Source organism: Astyanax mexicanus, chromosome 23, assembly GCF_023375975.1.
Source record: "Astyanax mexicanus isolate ESR-SI-001 chromosome 23, AstMex3_surface, whole genome shotgun sequence".
NCBI lineage: Eukaryota > Metazoa > Chordata > Actinopteri > Characiformes > Acestrorhamphidae > Astyanax > Astyanax mexicanus.
This window is the reverse complement of record NC_064430.1, coordinates 17,871,361-17,892,403: the sequence shown is the minus strand read 5'-3', so window position 1 is coordinate 17,892,403 and position 21,043 is coordinate 17,871,361. Positions and strand designations below refer to the sequence as shown.

The 21,043-nt window shown below is 36.7% G+C and overlaps 2 protein-coding genes across 8 annotated transcripts in view; one reads left to right on the top strand and one right to left on the bottom strand.

Annotated features, from left to right (window-relative positions):
- The window catches only part of LOC103025331 (R3H domain-containing protein 1), a 75,609-nt gene extending 70,958 nt beyond the window's left edge, over positions 1-4,651 (bottom strand). For all 7 annotated transcript variants that reach the window (XM_007257067.4, XM_007257068.4, XM_007257069.4 and 4 more), the window contains exon 1: positions 4,534-4,651. The gene's annotated coding sequence lies outside the window, so the exon portion shown is untranslated. The remainder of the gene's footprint in view (positions 1-4,533) is intronic.
- A 2,213-nt stretch (positions 4,652-6,864) lies between these two features.
- Positions 6,865-21,043, top strand: part of zranb3 (zinc finger, RAN-binding domain containing 3) — a 111,075-nt gene continuing 96,896 nt past the window's right edge. The window contains exon 1 of the mRNA XM_049471415.1: positions 6,865-7,377. Coding sequence (XP_049327372.1) covers positions 7,229-7,377 — 149 coding nt within the window. The 5' untranslated portion in view covers positions 6,865-7,228. The remainder of the gene's footprint in view (positions 7,378-21,043) is intronic.

The window sequence follows — 21,043 nt, the reverse complement described above, 5'->3', positions numbered from 1 at the left end:
CTAAATGGCTTTTAAAGTGAAGTTTAACCTGCCAGTTACAAATGCCCTATCTGCCATTGCTCCATGCTAAATTGTATAGACTGCTTATGCATTAATGCAGAATATCCTGTATTTAACTCTTTTTCTGGACACAGACAGGTCTGTCCAATAAGGGGTGAGAACATTCTCACATGGTTTATTATGAGGCAATTGCCTCATGATAAGTTGCCTCATACCTTTTAAGCCAAAATGTTTGCAGAGCTGGCTTTTTCTTGTCCGATTACGTATCTTTTCTGTGTATGGGCTCTTATATAAATAGGTAACGTGCTGAGTGGACTTACATGAAACGCTGAGCGTGAAGAGGCTTGCCAGCATTTTCTTTTGTTTAACCTTTTTAAGAATATTTGCACATAAGGAACGCCAGCTCAGCCTAAACTGTGGTCCCTAAACAGTAAAAGATCTAAAATCCCAAATCTCCACCTTGCTCTCTTTATTGTAACACACACTGTCTTTATAAAATGAAAAATGCCAGCATGCCAGCATGTAAAACACACTGATTCACATGTAGATATCACTAATGATTTCAAAAAACATCACTAGTGAGGAAAAGTGCATTCTTTTTCTCTGCCCACTTAATCATTATCTTTTAAAAGGCATTCTAATCTATGATTATCACGAAAAAAGCATAGAACAGACTAAACTTATTAACAGGGTAAATAAAAAAAGAACAATAACCAATCAACTACACAGAGAGCCATTTCTGATGAGAAAAGTAACCACACAACATTTAAGGGCCCAGACACTCCAATAATATATAATAATAAGAATTAACCAGCAACAACAAAGGCCAACTGATGATTATCTTAAGTTTGCTCAACTTTGTCCTCATGCCTCATGTTTAAAATATCCATACACCCAATACAATGTGGATATGCTCGAGGAGATACACTGACATGACAAAACAGATGCACAACATTCTAATGTTAAGATTTAATGGATAAATTGGAAATTTGGCATTTAAATCGTAGTGTTTTACCAACTTTAGGCATAATGTATTTTTACAAATGAGAGTTTGAAAAAAAAAAAACAGTCTTACAAAATTTAAGTTGTTCTTTGTTGATTCTGCAGCTGTATTTATACTGGAAATGTGCAAATTTTGGCATTATTATAATAAAAAATATCATTAGACAAAGACAAAGACATTTATCTACACTCAGTCAAACTGGTGTAAAAATAACTTATTTATCTATTCAATTACATGGCTAAAAGCAAACGTATCTATGCCTTTATTTTATCAGGCATTCAAAATGCTCAGTCAGCCAGTGGTGCTGGCTAGACCTCAAAGAACATAAACAGTAAATCAAGTTTCAAGCAACTAAAGTCAGTTTTACTCACATCAGAGAGATTCAAAGTGAAGCTACTTACTACATTAACAAAAAACAACCTGAGGTCACCAGTGATGACAGTTCTAAGTGTCACATACCATAACTGACCTGCATTCAGTAACTTGTGAATTCACATTATGCACTTTTTATTAAATTATTCAGATTTAACACCTTAAAAGAACTCCTGAACTCAGTCTCCTCTCTTAATATTCACAGATTTAGAAACTAGATGGCCCTCCTGTTTCTGCCCCATTGCCTCTATATTCAGTGTTGCAGGCATAAAAGACAAGTTTTTAATTGATTCACTGGTGTTCCTGTGGCCACAAACAAAGGCCATCGTTGCCATTATGCCATTACAGTACACTGATGTACAATACATTTAATCAGCATAAGGCTTAATCAAATTTGCAGACTTTAAGCCAAATTTATGCCACTTCCCAGCCGTTATACACACAAAATAATTTGTAAAATTTAATTAAAAACAGATCTAAAATCACGTTAAAAAGTAGATTTATTGCAATCAGAAAAATCAGATTCAAGCTGCTTTTCTAAACTAGGCCTTATAGAGTGTCCGGCAGCTGTGAGACAGCATTTTTTATAAACAAATCAAAAAGACTTTTTTGTGTGACAACACCAAACAATCCAAATCTTTTATCGGGCTTAAAGTGATTGCCTGCTACCATATGTCCATAAATGTGGTCCAAAACCTGAGCTAAAGTGGGCAAGGAAGAACTTTTAGAGGCCTTCTGACACAGCAACATTTTTCCTCAGAAACTCCCTCTGAGGAAGTTAAAAGTGAAATGAATCTCTAAATAAAGAGCTTGCTGGAATCATGAATCATGTTTCAGATAACCGTTCGGCCTGAAGTGAGAGCTTGTTTAGTTCTTAACTAACTTTTGACTGACCCTGTAGCTACAGATTAAGTGTGCATAAGCCACAGAGCAAACAGCCTGAATGACCTTCTTCAAGGTTTTAATATCTTTAAAGAGAGGCTGCAGGACACCCACGTTAGGCCGAAAAGGTCAGCTAGGGTTAAAAATGTGTTAAAGTGACAACAAGCTGCACTGGTTTGTTAAAATACACATCAGAGACTACAGGACTGACAGGTCGACATTGACCAAACAGTGAACAGAATGTGGGCCAGCACAGACAAGTTTCACTGTGTAAGTTTAATGTTCGCCTGCTGAATTGTAATAACTAAATCATGGCAGTTTCCAAATGAATGGAACGTTACTGTTGTTTATTTAATTTAGCTGTACTCTTAAGTATTTCTATTTTGGGTAGATTTTTACTTTTACTCCACTACATTAAGCACAACCTAAAGAAGTAAATGTTTTAGATGATGTGTATAAAAATTTTACTTTTCCAAAAAACAAAAGAAGCATAAAGCAAAATCATGGTACAGAATACATGTTGTTTTAAACATATTTTGACTTAATGAACAAGGTGTAGCAAACCAGGGCAAACAAACACTTAATTAAATATGTTAGAAGTATTGCATAAGTTCACTATGGAATATATTGAATATAGACAGATACAGTAAAGTAGGGCTGTCGCAATAACTATTAAGGTATAAAATTTTCCAGAAATAATTGCTATAAACTATATTAGTGTCATATCAAGACCATTTTATGCCACTGAATACGTATTAGCATAATAATGATTCAATATTGTTTAGAATATTAAGACAATTTAATTGAAAAAAGTACATGTCTGTGCGTTGCACAATAAGACAATAATACAATTATTGTGACAAGCGTTTTGTTAATCGCAAAAAGTTAATCATATCCATTTGGTTATTCCTAACATAACTTGTTTGCTTTAAATGTTTTATGTTTATTTGATGTCTATTTTAACAAACATCAGTATCAGACTAATTATTAACAATATATTTATTAGACGTTTAGTGAACCAAAAGGGAGACTAGCGGTTAGAGACTTTACATCTAAAACTGAAGTTAACTAACCAAGACCCTTATTACAAAAATACTATAATAGTACATTTAACGTTACAGTAACTTTAATTATCAATACATCACAACATTTTACTTTTAATACTTACAGTGTTACATTTGAAGGCAGACAATTTAATTCAAGCGGAGATTAAAATAAATGCCTTTTGTTTTACTTTTACTGGAGTAATATTTTACATTAGGTAACTACTTAGTTAGTTAGTTAGCTAGCAAGTTAACTTAAGTTTGCTTGGATATCTCTAGAGTAACTCAAGGGGGTTAACTGTTAGTTAGCTGGGCTACACTATTTCCACCACTGCTTTCAGGCATTATTTGACAAATGACGAAATGAATTAAGTAAAAATCAGTTAAAACTGTTCAGAACCACTTTAAAATGGTTAAAACAAAAAATCAATTATCTGTGACCCCAAACACCAGCCAGGCCCTCTCCATTACCACAGCTAGCTAGCGTTAGATACATTAGCTAGGAAACGTCAAGAGCTCTCAACAGCCAGCTAATGGCAGGCTGGGCTAAAGCTAACTTAGCTAACGAGCTAACGCAGCTAACGCTAGCTAGCTAGCGTTAGTTACCGGGTGACTGACGGTACACAGGTGTACGTGCTTATATTCACACAAATATAGCCAGCTAACGAAGCTAGCTAACTGGTCGAATAGCCAACGTAGGTTAGCTAGGTGACTAACTTTAGCGAACAGCCCAAGCTAAAGCGTACGTTTAATTATGAACTGGCTAGTTAGCTAACCTAGCTAACCTTAACTCTGTGAAGCAGCGGTGTCAAAAGCGGCTAGCCGGTTCTAATGTCGCTTCCTCAGCACGGCATGGGCTAGCGTGCGGGCCAGCTGGTTCAACGTCGTTTTATAATAATAAGACACGACTTCGCTTACTTTAAAACGACTTGTTATACGTAAGACGGCTTATTAACGAGTTGGCTTGAGAAGTTAAGTTAGCTAACACCAGTTAGTTTTCCAGTTAGCTTATTCGCTAGCTCAATAGCCAGATTTCGGTTTAAAATAACCGGCTAATGCCGATAGCTAACGCTACGTTAGCTAGTTAGCTCGCTACTAGCCGCTCACCTCAAGCTAACTAAATGTCCTTACACTCAAAACAAAAACCCAGCCGTGCTAACCCAATAAACGTCACTAAAACCCCAAAACCCATCAACACACAGGCCAATAACACAAAATAAACCACAGCCGTACCTGTATGGAAGATAAGAATGAAAAACTTTCCAGAAGAACAACAAAAATCAATGTCGCACAAGCATGTACAGCTAGCTCGCTAAACTGAACAAGTCAATCAGTCAGCAACACTGAGGCTACTAGGGCTGTGGTCCAATATGCGTACTGCGGTCTAGCTAGGGCGCCTGGCTAGGGCGTAATGTTTCAGCAGCGGCCGACACAAAAGGAGAAGAGAAAGTACAAAGTAAGCACCCTAGGTAGGAAGCGAGTATTATTGTTGGAACCGAGCCGACGACTAGGCCAGAAAGGCAGAGAAGAAACGGCAGCGGGAACTTGAGTGACTGGCAATGACCACAGCCAATCACATATTATAACACAGCCATAACTCCCGCCTCCTTAAATCCGTTCTATGTTTAATAATACAGCTCTGGAAAAAAAACACTTAAAAATTAAGTTTCTTTAATTTAGTTTCTTTGACAAAACCTTTGGAATATAATCAAGAGGAAAATAGATGATGGATATAAGTCATCAAACCAAGCTGAACTGCTTGAACTTTTGCACCAGGAGTGGCGTAAAGTTATCCAAAAACAGTGTGTAAGACTAGTGGAGGAGAACATGCCAAGATGCATGAAACTGTGATTAAAACCAGGGTTTACTCGCCGCATATTGATTTCTGAACTCATAAAACTTTAGGAATATGAACTCGTTTTCTTTGTAATATTTGAGGTCTGAAAGTTCTGCATCTTTTTTGTTATTTTATAATTTAGACAATACTTTTATTTGAAATTTGGGTGAAATATTGTCTGTAGTTTATAGAATAAAACAACAATGTTCATTTTACTCAAACATATACCTATAAATTGTGAAATCAGAGAAACTGATTCGGAAACTGAAGTAGTCTCTTTTATCCGTGCTGTATGTGTAGAATATTTTTTTTTTAATAAGTTTTATACAGGGTTAAAATATACCCACAGTACACCAATGTAGTATTATTTCATAATAAATCCTCCTATTATAAACTGTCACAATTATTTAGATCACATGGCTCTGGTTTCCTAGTAGTTCCCAAAATTCTGACGAGTACACAATCACTCAAGTTTGTGGACAGTGGAGTGGGTAGATGCCAGTGTTCCAGGGTGCCTCCATGTCTATGTTAAATTCTGGCTCTCTTCCTTTAGTTAGCCTGCATTATTAGGTCTGCCAGAGTCATTAGCCACACTTTGATAATGTTTCATACTATCTATTCTTTTGGCCTTCATCTGAGTTACTGCCTGCCTGACCTGATAGCGATGGGTGTTCAACTCTCAGGTGTTTTTGTCTATGGAAGTCTCTGGAAATTAGGCTAATCCATCACCTACCACAGATCAGCTGCCCATTGTCCAGTTTATGCCACCTGTCTCGAACTTTTAGTTTTTCCCCCTGCACTACCAATTGCATCAAAGTTTATATACTCTAACTAGATTTGTTTTTCACCTGCTTCCATCACTTGTGTGGGTATTCACCTAAATTCATTAGGCCTATGTAGATGCATAATGACATTTTTGACATTGATTTATAAGTTCTTTGACCTTATCTCCTCCGGCTCTGAGGGATTTTTTCTTGCCTCTGTCACTTCCTTGGGTTTCTGTGTTGTATGTTGTACGTTTTGTCTGATTCTCTGCCCTGCTACAACATTTCTTTAATGCTGATTGCCGATAACATTAGTTTTAAAAAAACATTCTAAAGATAAATTTGATTTGATTCCATCCACTGCAATGTATTAGTTCCACTGGCAGCAAAACAACAGACAATAAAGCTTTTTTTATTGTCCACAGGTGATTGTATTATTTTGGATACATCTTTATAGAAAGAGAAAAACAGATGTCAGACATCCTCAGAGCAGCCCAAATTGAAATACTCTGTTTGTTTGTTCGTTCCTTAGTCAGCAAAGGCTATATAGTAAATAGTGAATGAGTTAATGAGTGAACCATTCCAAACACAATTACAATAGTATGAAAAGTTTGAACACTCCTGATAATATTCATGATTTTTCTTTATAAACCATTGGTTGCTCGGATCAGCAATTTCAGCTAGAAATATCATATAGCAGACAAATACAGTGATATTTGAGAAGCGAAATGAGGTTTATAGATTTTACAGAAAGTGTATAATAATTATTTAAACAAAATTAGGCAGGAGCATAAATTTGGGGATAAAACAACAATGTTCATTTTACTGAAACATATACCTATAAACAGCAAAATCAGAGAAACTGATAAAAAAAAGTGGTCTCTTATTTTTTTCCAGCCTTTAATACAGAGGTGCTTTCACTATGCGCTGTGTGTGCTGCGTCGCGCGGATATGACGCTGAACGCCAGTGGCTCTGCGCGCGAGATGCCGCGAAATGTCAAACAGCAGCAGTAGCACCGCGCGGTGTAAACTTACTAACATACTAAGCTAGCGCCTGTGCTAACGGACCACAGAGAGCGGATACAGCGGGTTTATTTACAAAGTGACGCTTTATTTCACACCACGCAGCGTTTATAGAGAGGTTAAACAGTAGAGAGCTCTCTGTGGGAGCAGCTAGCTAGTTTTTTAGCCTGTATTAAAATGGTTAAGCAGTTTTGGTGAACTCTAGCAGAGTTTTGTCCCTCTGTAACCTCAGCTCGTTAGCTCAGCCGGTTTAAGTAGTTGTTCTCGGCTGAGCTAGAGTTAAAAAAAAAAAAACAGAGAGAGAATGAAGAGAAGTCAGCAGAAGGCTGTAAAGAAGGTGAAATGTTTCCAGGGAGCGGATGAGGATTTACTGCTCCTGCCTGAGAAGTTACAGAAGAGGCTGCTGCAGTTTCAGCGCGAGGGGGTCAAATTCGCTCTGTCCAGAGACGGAAGGTCAGTCATGCACATTACTGTACAATTATTAGCAAACTACAATTACCAGTTAACTGCATTACACTTTGATGTTTGCATGTTTGACTGCATTACACTTACATTTAGATGTTTGACTAATGTTTAACTGCATTACACCTAACAGTTACATTTAGATGTTTGACCAGTGTCTAACTGCAATACACTTACATTTAGATGTTTGACTAATGTTTAACTGCAATACACTTACATTTAGATGTTTGACTAATGTTTAACTGCAATACACTTACATTTAGATGTTTGACTAATGTTTAACTGCATTACACTTACATTTAGATGTTTGACTAATGTTTAACTGCAATACACTTACATTTAGATGTTTGACTAAGGTTTGACTGCATTACACTTAACAGTTACATATAGATGTTTGACTGCTTTTGATTTTAAGCATTATCTCATTGTTTTGAGACACTATCTCGTTGTTTTGAGACACTGTCTTGTTGTTTTTAGAAACTGTCTCATTGTGACCTACTATTTTGTTGTTTTAAAATACTATCTTGTTGTTTTGGGATGCTATCTCGTTGTTTTGGGATCCTATCTCATTATTAGCAGACACTTTGTAAAATCCCCAGTATGACCCTGGTGACCAAAAAGCATTGCTTGTTTTAAAATACTATCTTGTTGTTTTTGGATGCAGTCTCATTGTTTTGGGATGCTATCTCGTTGTTTTAGGATGCTATCTTGTTGTTTGGAATATTATGTCGTTGTTGTGGGATACCATCTCATTATTTTGAGACAATATCTTATTGTTTTGGGATACCATCTTATTTTTTTTAGGCAATATCTCATTGTTTTGAAGCAATATCTCAATATTCCCAGCCACTTTGTAAAATCCCCAGTTTCACCCTGGTGACCAAAAATCGTCAGTTTAGCATGAAATGAGAATGTTTAATGCTGTGCAACTATTGAATAGTTCTTCTAGTTCTTTCCTAAAATCTGGTAAATTACTATGGAAAAAAGGGACCAGAAAAAAAGAAAAACTGTGGTAATTGTATTCTCAACACTTCACACACTAAACTGCACCAAGCTCTCCTCTTTATAATGTACCATGGATTCCTTATGGAAAGAAATATATCCATATTGAGAAATAACGTGATGTGATTTATCTTGATAACACTAACTGGAAAGGGATTCTGTGACTGATTAAGAGAGAGCCCACGCTGTAATTTACTTCTGCTCCTGGTCGATCTGAGCCCTGGTGGCGGAGGGTCAGAGAAGCCAGTCAAGATATCCAGTGATGAGGGTTCCTAATCGATAGAGGGACACGGGAAGCTGTGTTCACTGTGACTGAGGTCAGGCAGTTAATTAGAGCCAGAGTGAGAGAGCCGGGCAGTGGTGCGTCTTCAGCCAGCCTCCCCAGAGGACCAGAGGCTCTCTATTAGTGATAAAGAGAAATTAGAGCGCTTTCCATACTGACGACAGCTTAAAGACTGCACTGCCAATGGAGCTGTCACAGTCCCACAGGACTTACTTCAGTATTAATCCCACATGTAGTGTTATAGTGCTGGACATGTACATAAAACAGTAAAAAAAACTCGCACATCTGAAAACAACCAGTGTTTATTGGTTTAAACATTAAATTAGTGTTGCATCGATACTGTATCTTAGGGCATTGTAAAAGTACTGGAACAGATAAACTTGAAATAGATTAAAGCGAATAAGACTTAAAGATATTTAGTTGTAAATCCTTTGCTTGCAGTAACTGCATCAAGCCTGTGACCCACGGACATTACATAACTATTGCATTCTTCATTTGTGATGCTTTTTTCATGCAGTGGGTTTTGGGTCATTATCTTGCTGCATGAAGAAGGATCTCCCAATCAGTTTGGTTGCGTCTTTTTTTAATTGACAGACAAAATGTTTCTGTAGACTTATGAGTTTTCACTGATGTTCATTGTACATCAGTGGAGATTAATAACTTGTGCCAGAGAAGGCCATTCAAGCCCAAATCATGACGCTACATCCACTGTGTTTCACAGATAAGCTGGCATGTTTGAGATCATGAGCAGATCCTTTCTTTCTCCACACTATAGCCTTTCCATCACACTGGTAAATGTTAATCTTTGTCTCATCAGTCTATAATCAGTCCACAGGCTTTTTTCTGTACGTCTTGGAGAATTACAGATTACAGATTGGCCTTCCTATTCTTCTTGTTATTTAGTGGTTTTCATCTCCTGTTGAAGCCTCTGTATTTTATTCATTAAGACATCTATGAACAGTAGATTGTGATTCCTTCACTCCTGCCGCCTGGAGGTTGTTGCTGTTGCCATTATCAGTTGTTTTAGGGTCTTTCTTTACAGCATTCACAATGTTTCTGTCATCAACTGCTGTGTTTTTTTTTTCTTGATCTGTCTGTTTATCATCTGTTATTTAGTACACCAGTGACAACTTTCTTCTTCAGGACATTCAAAACAGTTGTACTAGCCATGGCTAGTATTTGTGCAGTGGTTCTGATTGATTTTCCATCTTTTCTCAGCTTCAAAATTTGACTTTTTCCAACCATAGACAGCTCTCTGTTTTTTATGTTGGCTACTCCTCTTAACACACCTTATATGTTCCAGTACTTTTGCTCACAAGAAAAATGGGTGGCTTCAAACAGAAAGTGCTATTTTTTTAACTGTGTATCAGATCCAGATGTAAATGACTGGAAATAAAAGCTGAAATGCTAATCTTTTGTCTTGTATTAATTTTATGTAAAATTCAAATGTTTCTTTTTCAGTCTACAGCAGAAGCAATGTTATCGGCCTCACTGTTTCAATACTCTCAGACTACCACTCTGCTTGTTAAGCATGATTTGGTATTGTACAAAAATTCCTCTGTGTGAAAGCGCCCTAAATCACCGCTTTTCTTTCGCGCTCTGTCTCGCGCTTAAAGTCCTGCCCACACTGAAACCTCACTGGCCAAATAAGCATAAGGTAAGGCCAATCAGGATGCTTTATTTCTCACTATATGTATGTGCGTGTCTTCCTCGCTCGCCCCTTTTTTTTTCTCGTGCTCTCTCTTCACTCTCGCGCTCTGTGATTGAGCAAGTGTCCCAATACTTTCGTCCATGTGCATAGTAGTGGTGGGCGATATGGCTCTAAAATAATATCTTGATATTTCAGGGTATTTTTGCGATAATGATATACTTGGCAATAAAGGAAAACAGAAAAATAAATAATTAATTTCAGGAATATAGAATAAGAGTATAACAGCATAATCATAATGTGACAAAATAAATAATATAGCATAAAATAATATAATGCAGCAAATAGTATTGCAGAATATTTAGTGCATGCATATAAACTGCAAACTAAAACAATTATACAATAAATACACCTAAAGCTTCACAGTAAATAATAGACAACTTTTAAGACAGAACATCTCAATTATCACGATATGGATTTTTAATATCACGATATTTCTGTGTCACAATATATATTGTATACGATATAATATTGCCCACCCCTAGTGCATAGTGTATGTGTGTACTGTGAATGCTGTGTTATCTGGGTTGCAGTTATTCATCTCAGTCTAGAAGGTAAATTCGCTGCTCTGTTTTTTTATTATGATCGAGCATTTCAGACAGTTTATGAGTGGAAAGGCTCATTAGGGTGCTTGGAAATTGATCTCACCCTTTAGTGTTTGTGTAACAGTTATGAGAGCTAATGATGGCTTCATTTCAAGGCAAATTCATCTAAACTCTAGTTTAACAAATAGGACAAATTTGTTCTTGCTTTAAGATGCAGCATAAGAGCATTAAAATCAATGAGGCGGGCAGTATGTACGCAATCAAGCAGCCCTGTCCATGCTACTATGTACTTTGGGCTAGAAGATAAACTGTGAACAACATTTATACACTGCAGAGACATCTTTAGCCCTATTCAGATTCAGCTAGTTCATCAGGGTGGAATAGATTCACCTAGAAAGTGCTAGAAGAGCAAGACCAATTTTTTTCTAAGAAATAAGGAAGAAAAGGAGAGTAGAAAAAGAGAAAGGTAGATTAAACTAGCCAACATTAAGTTATATAATTGCAATTAGGGGTGTCACGATTCTCTAAATACTCGATTTTATTTCCGATTTTAGGGTCACGATTTGATTCGATTCTCGATTTTCTTTTTTTTTCTTTTTTTTTTTTTTTTACAGCAGAGCGGCCTATGCCAGTTTTAGATTTATCTATGGTCATTCATTGGTTTGATTCATCAAATTTACAATATCTTATTTCCAAAGGTGGCTTGATATAAGTGATGCAAAGTGATACAAGTGATCTGTAATACACTACATTAGGCACTAATGGTCACATTTAAATTATGTAATTAAGATATATATGTAATAAAAATAAAATAATATGTAAAATAAATAATAAATACAGGTCATGTATGAAATAATAGAACAATTAGAGCCTTAACAAACTGAACTCTATCCTACTATAACAGTTAAACATGAAAAATAAGACTTTAAGACTTTTTTTTCTTTAACAAAGATATATTATTAACTTTATCTGAGAGAAAGATGCTCCTTAAGGTACCAAAACTATTAACATATTTGAGGCTAGACAAAATATATATTATATTTTCAAGATTTTCTTTAAGAGGATGAGAATGTCCAAGAAAGGGCTGCTCTTTGAGCAGTCACAATGTCCGCGGCGTCGGCTACAGTGTGCTGCGCCGCTTGCGTAGCGTGCTGCACCATTTGCTAAGCTAAGAGGGAGGGATAATCGATCATCTTTTTGACCTTGAGGCTTGAGACCATGACACAATTTCGATCGATTTCGATACGAAATCGTGACACCCCTAATTGCAATGGAACAAACAAATGTTAAGGCTACATTCCGCATGGCAAAAAAAAGGCTGATTTATCAAGTACTACAAAAATTCTATCATTTTAAACATGATCGTTTCAGCTTTCTGACTGTTGCTGCTGCTGAACTGTTGGTGTTGGAGAAATGTGCTCTAAAAATGTTTCTACATGAGGATAGAGCTTTTTGCTCTGTTGTGTTGCTGTGCTAATAGCTACTCACTGTATGGGCTAAAAGAGGCATTCTCAGGAGGGGTATCTGGTTAATGTTTTTAAAGCTGAGTTGAGCTGGGTTTAGTTGAGCGGAGCTGAGGAGTAGAACACTAGCTGTTAATAAGCATCTGCATCTGTGCACAAGCTCTGTCGTTCAATCCATCTAGTGGTTGAACAAGGTAAAAAAATGAGTAATGGTTTTTTTTAGTATATATATTAGAGACCGACCGATATGGGTTTTTCTAAGGCCGATGCCGATACCGATCATTAGTGGTCAGAGTCAGCCGATGGCCGATGTGACCTGCCGATTTTTAGGGCCGATATGCTATCGTATTATATTTATTTGGCATGCTTAAAATCATACTAGTAAGAGGAGGAACAACAGTTGTAAACTTCACACAATTTATTGAAAATAAGGTTAGCATTTTATAGTGACTTTAATGTTACTATATCACTATATGTTAATAAAAAATATATTAATTTTATTTAGATTGTATTATCCATAACATTTTATTTTATTCATTATATAACATATGTTCTATATACACTATATATTCATGTTTATAGTAGAAATATTATGTTGGCTATTATATAAAATTTACTGTAGGGGCCTACTAATTAACAAATGTATGACTTGTTGCAGTCTGTTAGTCTATTAATTATTCATTTTAATATGTTTAACAGAGTGCAAGAAGACTTTCATAATGTGACAACTTTAGATAGTTACTCCAAAACGGCAAAGCTCATTTCTTCTTCAACTCCATGCAGTTGAAAACGAATGGACATGGGAGGACAATGTTATAAAATGTTCACATTAGGGCTGCAGCTATTATTTTACAAAAATGGGTGACGTTTAAATTAAGAATAAAATTATAAATAATGCAAAAACAGACAGGTGCTGTAATTTAAATATAGCTTTATCTGTTTTTTTTTCTTCTTCAAATGAGCTCCTTAGCCAGAGAAACGCGTCTCATCAGCTGTACTGGAGGTTCGGTGCGTGAGCGGAAAATGAGTTGAGAAAGCTGAAGAGCGCGGACTTTATAGGTTCAGGATAAAATGAGCTTTTATCAGAAAAGTCTGGAGGGGGTTCTAAAGTAGAACCCGACAAAACAGAAAATTCTGCTCATCGTTTCATTTAATATCTAACAGCGCAAACCGCTTTAAACGGGTGAGTTTTACAGCAGAACAGCAGGAGGCGGCATGATTTAATGTCTGTTTGTAGTGAAGGAAAAAGAGATGTTTTATTTTAACTCCATTATTTTAGAAACTATTTGTTTTATTAATTCGTTTACAATAAAGCTTATTTATATACAGTGTTGGGAGTAACGGCGTTAAAACTAACGGCGTTACTAACGCCGTTACTTTTTTTCAGTAACGAGTAATCTAACTAATTACTATGACTGTAACTAAAAGGAAAAACTAACTATCTCGAACTGTATTTTGTGTTTATAAAACTAACTAAAACGAACTGAAATTACTGATAGAATACCCTCATTTTTGTGTTTAATTTATTTATAAGCGCTGTTGTACAGCGGAGTTGTACAGCGGGAGTTGTTGTGCCGAGCGCGCGGCACTCGTGGTCCGTTAGTTCTTGTGTAAAGCGCTCGCGCTAGCAAGCCCACCCTAAAATGAACAGAAAAAATAAAAACAAAATAAAATTAAACTATAATAAAAATGAAAACTGTAATCACGTAGCTCTGGGCGCACGTGAACGCCTCCGCGTTTGACTTGCAGCATTGTGTGTAGCTGTTCTTAAAAATCATTTAAATTAAATAATAGTTCTATGCTTCTATGTTACAGTGTTAATTAACATAATTCTGATTATATTTCGCTCATTCAATCAGCACGAAAACAGCCAGTTTATGGGGCGGATCGGGTCAGGCTCATAATGACAGTTTATGGTTCGGGCTTGGGCAGAATGTGCACGGGCTCCGGCTGGGTCGGATTTTTTGGGCACGATCTAAGCTCTATTCTCTTTTGGTGAAGCTGTTATATTAATACCATTTTAACGGGCATTAAATTGTTGTTTTTGTCCATTATTTTGTTTTATATATACATATTTCTTTTGAGTGTGGCTTGGTTTGTTAAATTTCATCCCCAGACGCGTTTTTCCGCTTTTTTCAGTATTACAAGTTTTAGTAATTTTCTTTGGTTGTGTGGAGAATTTCGTTTTATTTTTTTGAAATTCGTTAGATTATATTTTTGTCAACATTTTGGGTTTATTTTCGTTTGTTATTTTTTGTTATTTTTCTAATAATAATAGTAAATGCATAATTGATTTCCTTTTTTTGACTGGCGAATAATAAAAAGTAACGCGATAGTTACTTTTACTGGTAACTAATTACTTTTATAGTGGAGTAACTCCGTTAGTAACTCAGTTACTTTTTTGGAGAAGTAACGAGTAACTATAACTAATTACTTTTTCAAAGTAACGTGCCCAACACTGTTTATATATAAGGAGAAGTACAGTCCTCTAATAATCCTGACTAACCAGTAATTATTATTTCAGCGCAGCTGATGCTGCGAATATCCTTAAACAGTTTTAGTCCTGCCCTTTTTCATTTCGTCTAAAAATAATTTAAATACTGAAAATATCAAGTGTTAATTTGATTTTATTTACTTAGATTTTCATTTCTGAAGAAGATACGTCAGTTATTTTATACTAGAGCTTATAGATAGGGCTTGCCTTGCATAGTCAGGGCGCATTCCAAATGCACTCCTGCCATCAACGCTAAGCATAGTTTCGTTTGGAGAGAAATGCTACAACACCGATGCAGTTGAAATTCTATTCTTTTTCAGTAAATGAAGCAACATCACAGATTACTAATCATGAGAGAAAATATAGACTTTGGGACACTGGACTGTAAAAATGGATGCCTTACCCGTTGAAAGTCTTGCTCACTCTTGAAACCTTGCGCTGCGTTCCAAGTAGCTGCCCGCAGATGTGCCGGATTAAAATCGGCGCGGCCAAATAAGAAAATCGGCCGATGCCGATTGATAAAAAAATAACAAAAATCGGCCGATTAAATCGGCTGGCCGATCGATCGGTCGGCCTCTAATATATATGGAATAGTGAAATTTCTCATTGTTAGTTTTTTGTTTGTTTTTTGTGTCACTACAGTGTTACAAAAATGCTTATATAAGGTAAATAGGGTATGCAAAATAAGCCAATGCTTTAGCCTTTATTATTTATTTGTAATTTTTTTTCTTATGTGTATATATGTTTTGGCAAAACTGAAATAAACTAAACTAAACTTGGAGCATCTATGAGTCTGGCACAGATATGCTGTAATACCCCCGAGTATGATCAGAATGAAATGAATGAGCAATGAAACAAATGAAAATATCAGAGAAATACTGCATGTTTTTGCCAAAAAAGTGGATAGAATTTTAAATAGTTCCATAAACTCTATAAATGGACCCAAAATACTCAAAATGTAAGTTTAGAGCTTAGAGATATTTGTCAAAGAGATATGTTCTACTGCACAAGTTGGACCCAAATTTAATTTAAAATTTCAGAATGTTAACATTAAAGCCATTAGAGGCATTAAAGTATTTAAGTAGCTGTTTTATTAGTTTATCACAAATCCCTTGGTTCTCCTGTTGAAAAAATTTATTCAGTTCAGTGTGCATTATTCTGATATTTTAAAGGGCTATAGTTTTTTGCACCTCGTATCCAGAGTTTTAGGGAGTTTTATCACTTGTGCTGAATAAATGATGCTGCACTCTGGACTGATTCAGGGCTCGTCTAGGGGATGAAAGGCCATCCTATTCCTTTCTGAGTGAATAATTGTAAAAACTTAGATTGTTTGCTGTTTTTTTTTACTCTGATTAAAACACTCATACAGTGAGGAGCAGCAGCAGGAGCTCCTCTGATAAAGTGCTGTTTCTCTCATGCTCGTTATGCTAACTGGCTAACGTTAGCTATCGAGCTGTATCTGCCTCTTTGGCTGTGCTGTACTACTCATTGCTCTGCAGTGCCTCTAGTGGTATGGCGGAATGTGAAAAATGCATACCAGTGGGGAAATAAAAAGCAGAATAGCAAATTAACCGGTATATCGCCCAGCACTAATAGCAATACATAGCCTATTTATCTTTCCATCTTTCATTTAATGAAGCCTACAGGCAGCCAGCATTCCTTAAACAGTGGCATTTATTATACAATGGTTATTTTAAAATGGAAAACTCTGTTATAACAAGAATTATTATTATAAACAGTATATACAGTCTTTACACAGATTGTTTTAACTGTGTAACGGTTAGTGCAAGTCCCGTCAGGCACTTCTAGTTGGTATTATGAACATTAAAAAGCATAGAATTGAACCTGATGCACTTTATTTATTTGATCCAAGGCTGCTTTTCGTTTTGAAGAATTCCTCACCCAAGGGAGCAAAAATAGCAGTTACCCTTCAGCCAGTCTGCATGTATAAAACAGAGGGAATGTGAAGTAGAAGTCCGACTCTGTCTGTGCTGCTGTGCTTTTTCCATTAGCTGTTTGTAATGTTGGTAAGTGCTTGTGTGTTTGTTGAAAGTGTCTCTTTCGATCTGTGCAATTCTGCTGTTTGGGGTTGTATTAGATTTGTTTCCATGCTTCTCTTGCAGTAGAATATAACCTCTCTGTGTTTTTTTTGACATATTGATTCTCCCTCTCTCTCTCACTCTCTAGCTCTTTCTTTCCCTCCCTGGCTTTATCCCTCCATCTCCACAATTCAATAACACCCCCTGAAGCAGAACTGCTTTCTTTACAGTAGAAGCACACACACACACACACGCACACACACACAAAGGGACAAGGTTTCCGAGTGAACATGCTGGGAGCAAGCAGGATAGAGATGCTGGAAGTGTAGACTATTCTTAGAGCTGCGGTTTTGACTTTCAGAAAGTTTCAGTTTCAGCAGAGCTTTATACTGGTTTTACTGACAGTACTATGGTTAAAGATTGCACCAAATTGGTCTGGTTGCCAAAAGCTTACCAAAAATCATCGAAATATTGTGGGAATAATCTTTGTAATGTGTCAAAGTAATGTATTAAAATAATTATAATAAAACAATTTTGATCAGACGTACTAAAGCTACAGCTTATTCCAGTCAGCAGTAGGGGTGTGACGACATCTCGTGGCACAAGACCTAGCGAGATTAAAACGGAGAAATGTGCTCTAAAAATGTTTCTATATGAGGATAGAGCTTTTTGTCTGTTATGTTGCTGTGCTAATAGCTACTCACTGTATGGGCTAAAATATGCATTCTCAGGAGGGGTATCTGGTTAATGTTTTTGACGCTGAGTTGAGCTAGGTTTTGTTTAGCGGAGCTGAGGAGTAGAACACTAGCTATTAATAAGCATCTGCATCTGTGCACAAGCTCTGTAGTTTAATCCATCTAGTGGCTGAACAAGGTTAAAACATGAGGAATGATTTTTTTTTTAGTATATATATATGGAATAGTGAAATTTCTCATAATTGTTAGTTTTTCTTTGTTTTTTTGTGTCACTACAGTGTAGGGGTGGGCAATATTATATCGTATACAATATATTGTGACACAGAAATATCATGATATTAAAAATCCAAGTCTTTGTGATGTATCAAGAGCCACGATATCCCGGGTAATGTCAGCACACCACCAAGAAGGACGATCTAAATCCAACAGGATTAACTGTGGATGCAAGAGGAAGCTGTCTGAAAGGGATGTTCGGGTGCTAACCCAGATTGTATCCAAAAAACATAAAACCACGGCTGCTCAAATCACGGCAGAATTCAATGTGCACCTCAACTCTCCCGTTTCCACCAGAACTGTCCGTCACCCCAATAAATTATTGTGGTCTAAAACCAGGTCTTTCAGTTTCTTTTTCCAACTCCTGTAGTTAGTGTCCAAAGGTCTCAGCTGCTTCCAGAAAATATAGACATGCTGATATTCTTAAAAAAAAAACATGACTGTATCATAGGCACTTGTACTAATCCCTATGAAAAAAAAAAGTTCCGTCTCTGTTTGCACTTCGAGCGTAGTCTTAATATGACTGGTTATGGTTAATTATAGTAAATTTACATAAGACTGAAACCATAGGCTTAATATGACTGGTTGTGGTTTGTACTTATTGTTTGCACTATACAGGACCTAGAAAAGTTGTATTTTTATTTCTTATTTATATTGTTTCTATTTTTATAGACTCAATTTGCAAGAGAGACCAGTCTGTTTGGTTTGTGTTGAAAAATAGATTTTTATTTAAGTAATTTTTCATTTTTTTAAATAAAATCTTTAAAATATTTTCAAATCTTGTCTCGTCTCATTCTCATGAATCCAGTATCGTGTTTCGTCTCGTCTTGTGAGATGAGCTTCTCGTCACACCCCTAGTCAAATGTATGAGAGCATCATTGCAACTTTGTAATGCAACATTATGCAGGTCTTCTGAAATGTTTTGTGTCGTCTCTCAAGATGAAATGTGCTAAAATGTAACACATTAAACACTGTGCAACTCTAAGCTGGTTTTTACATTCCTCCTTACATGCCTCCTCCATGAGGTGGGTTAGGTTTACACATTCTACTTATGTATGACTTCGAGTTTTGAGTCAGTTTCCAATTATATAAATTATTGGTAATTGTTACACACCGATAAATCTAAAATCATGGTTATGTACAGTACATTGATCATGTAGTGTTACCACAGGGGATGGCTTTGGGAACCCCCACACCTGTATAAGCTGTAAGGTGTTATTTTGTGAGTGGATCTTCATACTGGCTAGCATACTTATGACAAGGCGAAGTAAATGATCTTTGAGTGAGGTCTGATAGTGGGTGCATGTCAGTGTATTGTACTCAATGAAATATTAGTGCACTTTTTTTCCCCTTCTTTTTTCAGTTTGGCCAGGCAGTGTATTTTTTTACTGTCACTGTTGTGGTTCTCTCAAGGGTATGTCTTTAGGGCTCTAGGGTACATCATTTTTTTCTTTTTTGGCTTATCTTAACTCTATTTATTCAAAAAGCAGTATGAGAATCCACTTTTCTCCTGGGAAGATGAATTTAATGTATCTTTAGGGACCATGTTGTAGCTTCTGAGGTTATTTAAATTACAAAAAGTGCCTGAACAGCCTATTTTTACAGTCGTTTTTTTCCTGTAACATTTTTTGCAGTACAGAGTGTGCTAGTTTACAGTTTTCCTCACAAAAGGGACTCCACAAGACCACCACAGTTCAGGTATTATTTGAGTGGTGGGTCATTCTCAGCACTGCAGTGATATTGAAATGGTGATGGTGTGTTAGTGTGTTGTCTTGTATGAGTTACATTACTTTGTATTTTGTGTTTAGCAGACCCTTTTCTCCAAAGCAACTTACAAATAATAAGAGGTACATAAGCAATAGAAGACATAACAATTTGAGGCAAGTAAACTATTTAGTTGTAATGGCCTAAAAGAGGCCAGAAGGGTAGTATTGGGATGGATGAGAAAAGAAAGAAGGAGGGGGAGAAGGGAATAAGGTTAGAAGTAGTTAGTTTGTTAGAGGTGTTAGGAGAGTAGGTGCTCTTTAAAGGGGTTAGTCATTTTACAACATTCAAGTCAAGACTCAAGAGGCTTTTATTGTCATCTGACACAGTGTAATGAAATTACGTTCCTCCGGAACCATGGTGCAACACAGAACAACAAGCAATAGACAACATAAAGTGCAGGAGTGACGACAGTGCAACATAAAATTATAAAATTATAACACTAAATAACAATAAATACAATAAATACAAAGGAGGAGACAATTTAAAGACAGTGACAGGACAGTGCAGTACCGATACGGTATAATAAAGTGTGTAGTGGGGATAAGGTGCAGAGATGTGTGACATACTGTGACATATAGAACATATATAATCACAGCAGTTACTGAGGTAGAGTTTATAGTTTTTAAGAGTGCAGCAAATATTGCTGAAGGGAATAAAGTCATGTCAGCCTCTGTGTGCTGACTGTGTGTGTGTGTGTGTGTGTGTGTGTGTGTGTGTGTGTGTGTGTGTGTGGGTGAAGTTCAGTTCTTTGTGTGTGTAAAGGGGGGGTGTACAGTTTAGTTTTGTGTGAGTGTGTTGGGTGAGTGGTGGGTGGGGTGGGGGTTCAGTTTTGTCTCTGTGCGTTGAGAAGTCTGACTGCCTGGTGGATGAAGCTGTTGCAGAGTCTAGTAGTGGAGTAGTATTCTTAAAGGTAGCGAGGGACGCTCCTTCTCTGGTAGCGGTAGGTAGCTTGTTCCACCATCGGGGAACTAGGTATAGAAACAGTCTGGATTGATTTGTGTGAATGTTTAGGAAAGCTAGGCGAAGTTTACTGAAGAAAGGCATGGAGGGAACATATAGTATTAGGTGCAGGTGCAAGAAGGAGGGAGCCTGTTCCATCATCACCTTGTAGGCATTAATGTTCCCGTTTTAGTTAATTGAAGCAGGCGTGCTGCTGCATTCTGGACCCTCTAAAGTGGTTTTACAGCAACACATGCCGGAATGCCTGTTAGCATTGCAGTAGTCGAGATGTGAGATGACCACAGCTTGTACCAAGAGTTGGGTGGCCTGTTGCATTAGTAACAGTTTTGACAAACAAAATTTGTCTGATATTGTATAGTGCGGAGCAGCAGGTCCAAACAACTGTAAACATGCTGGTCATTGGTTCTAATCCCGGTTATGCATCTTAC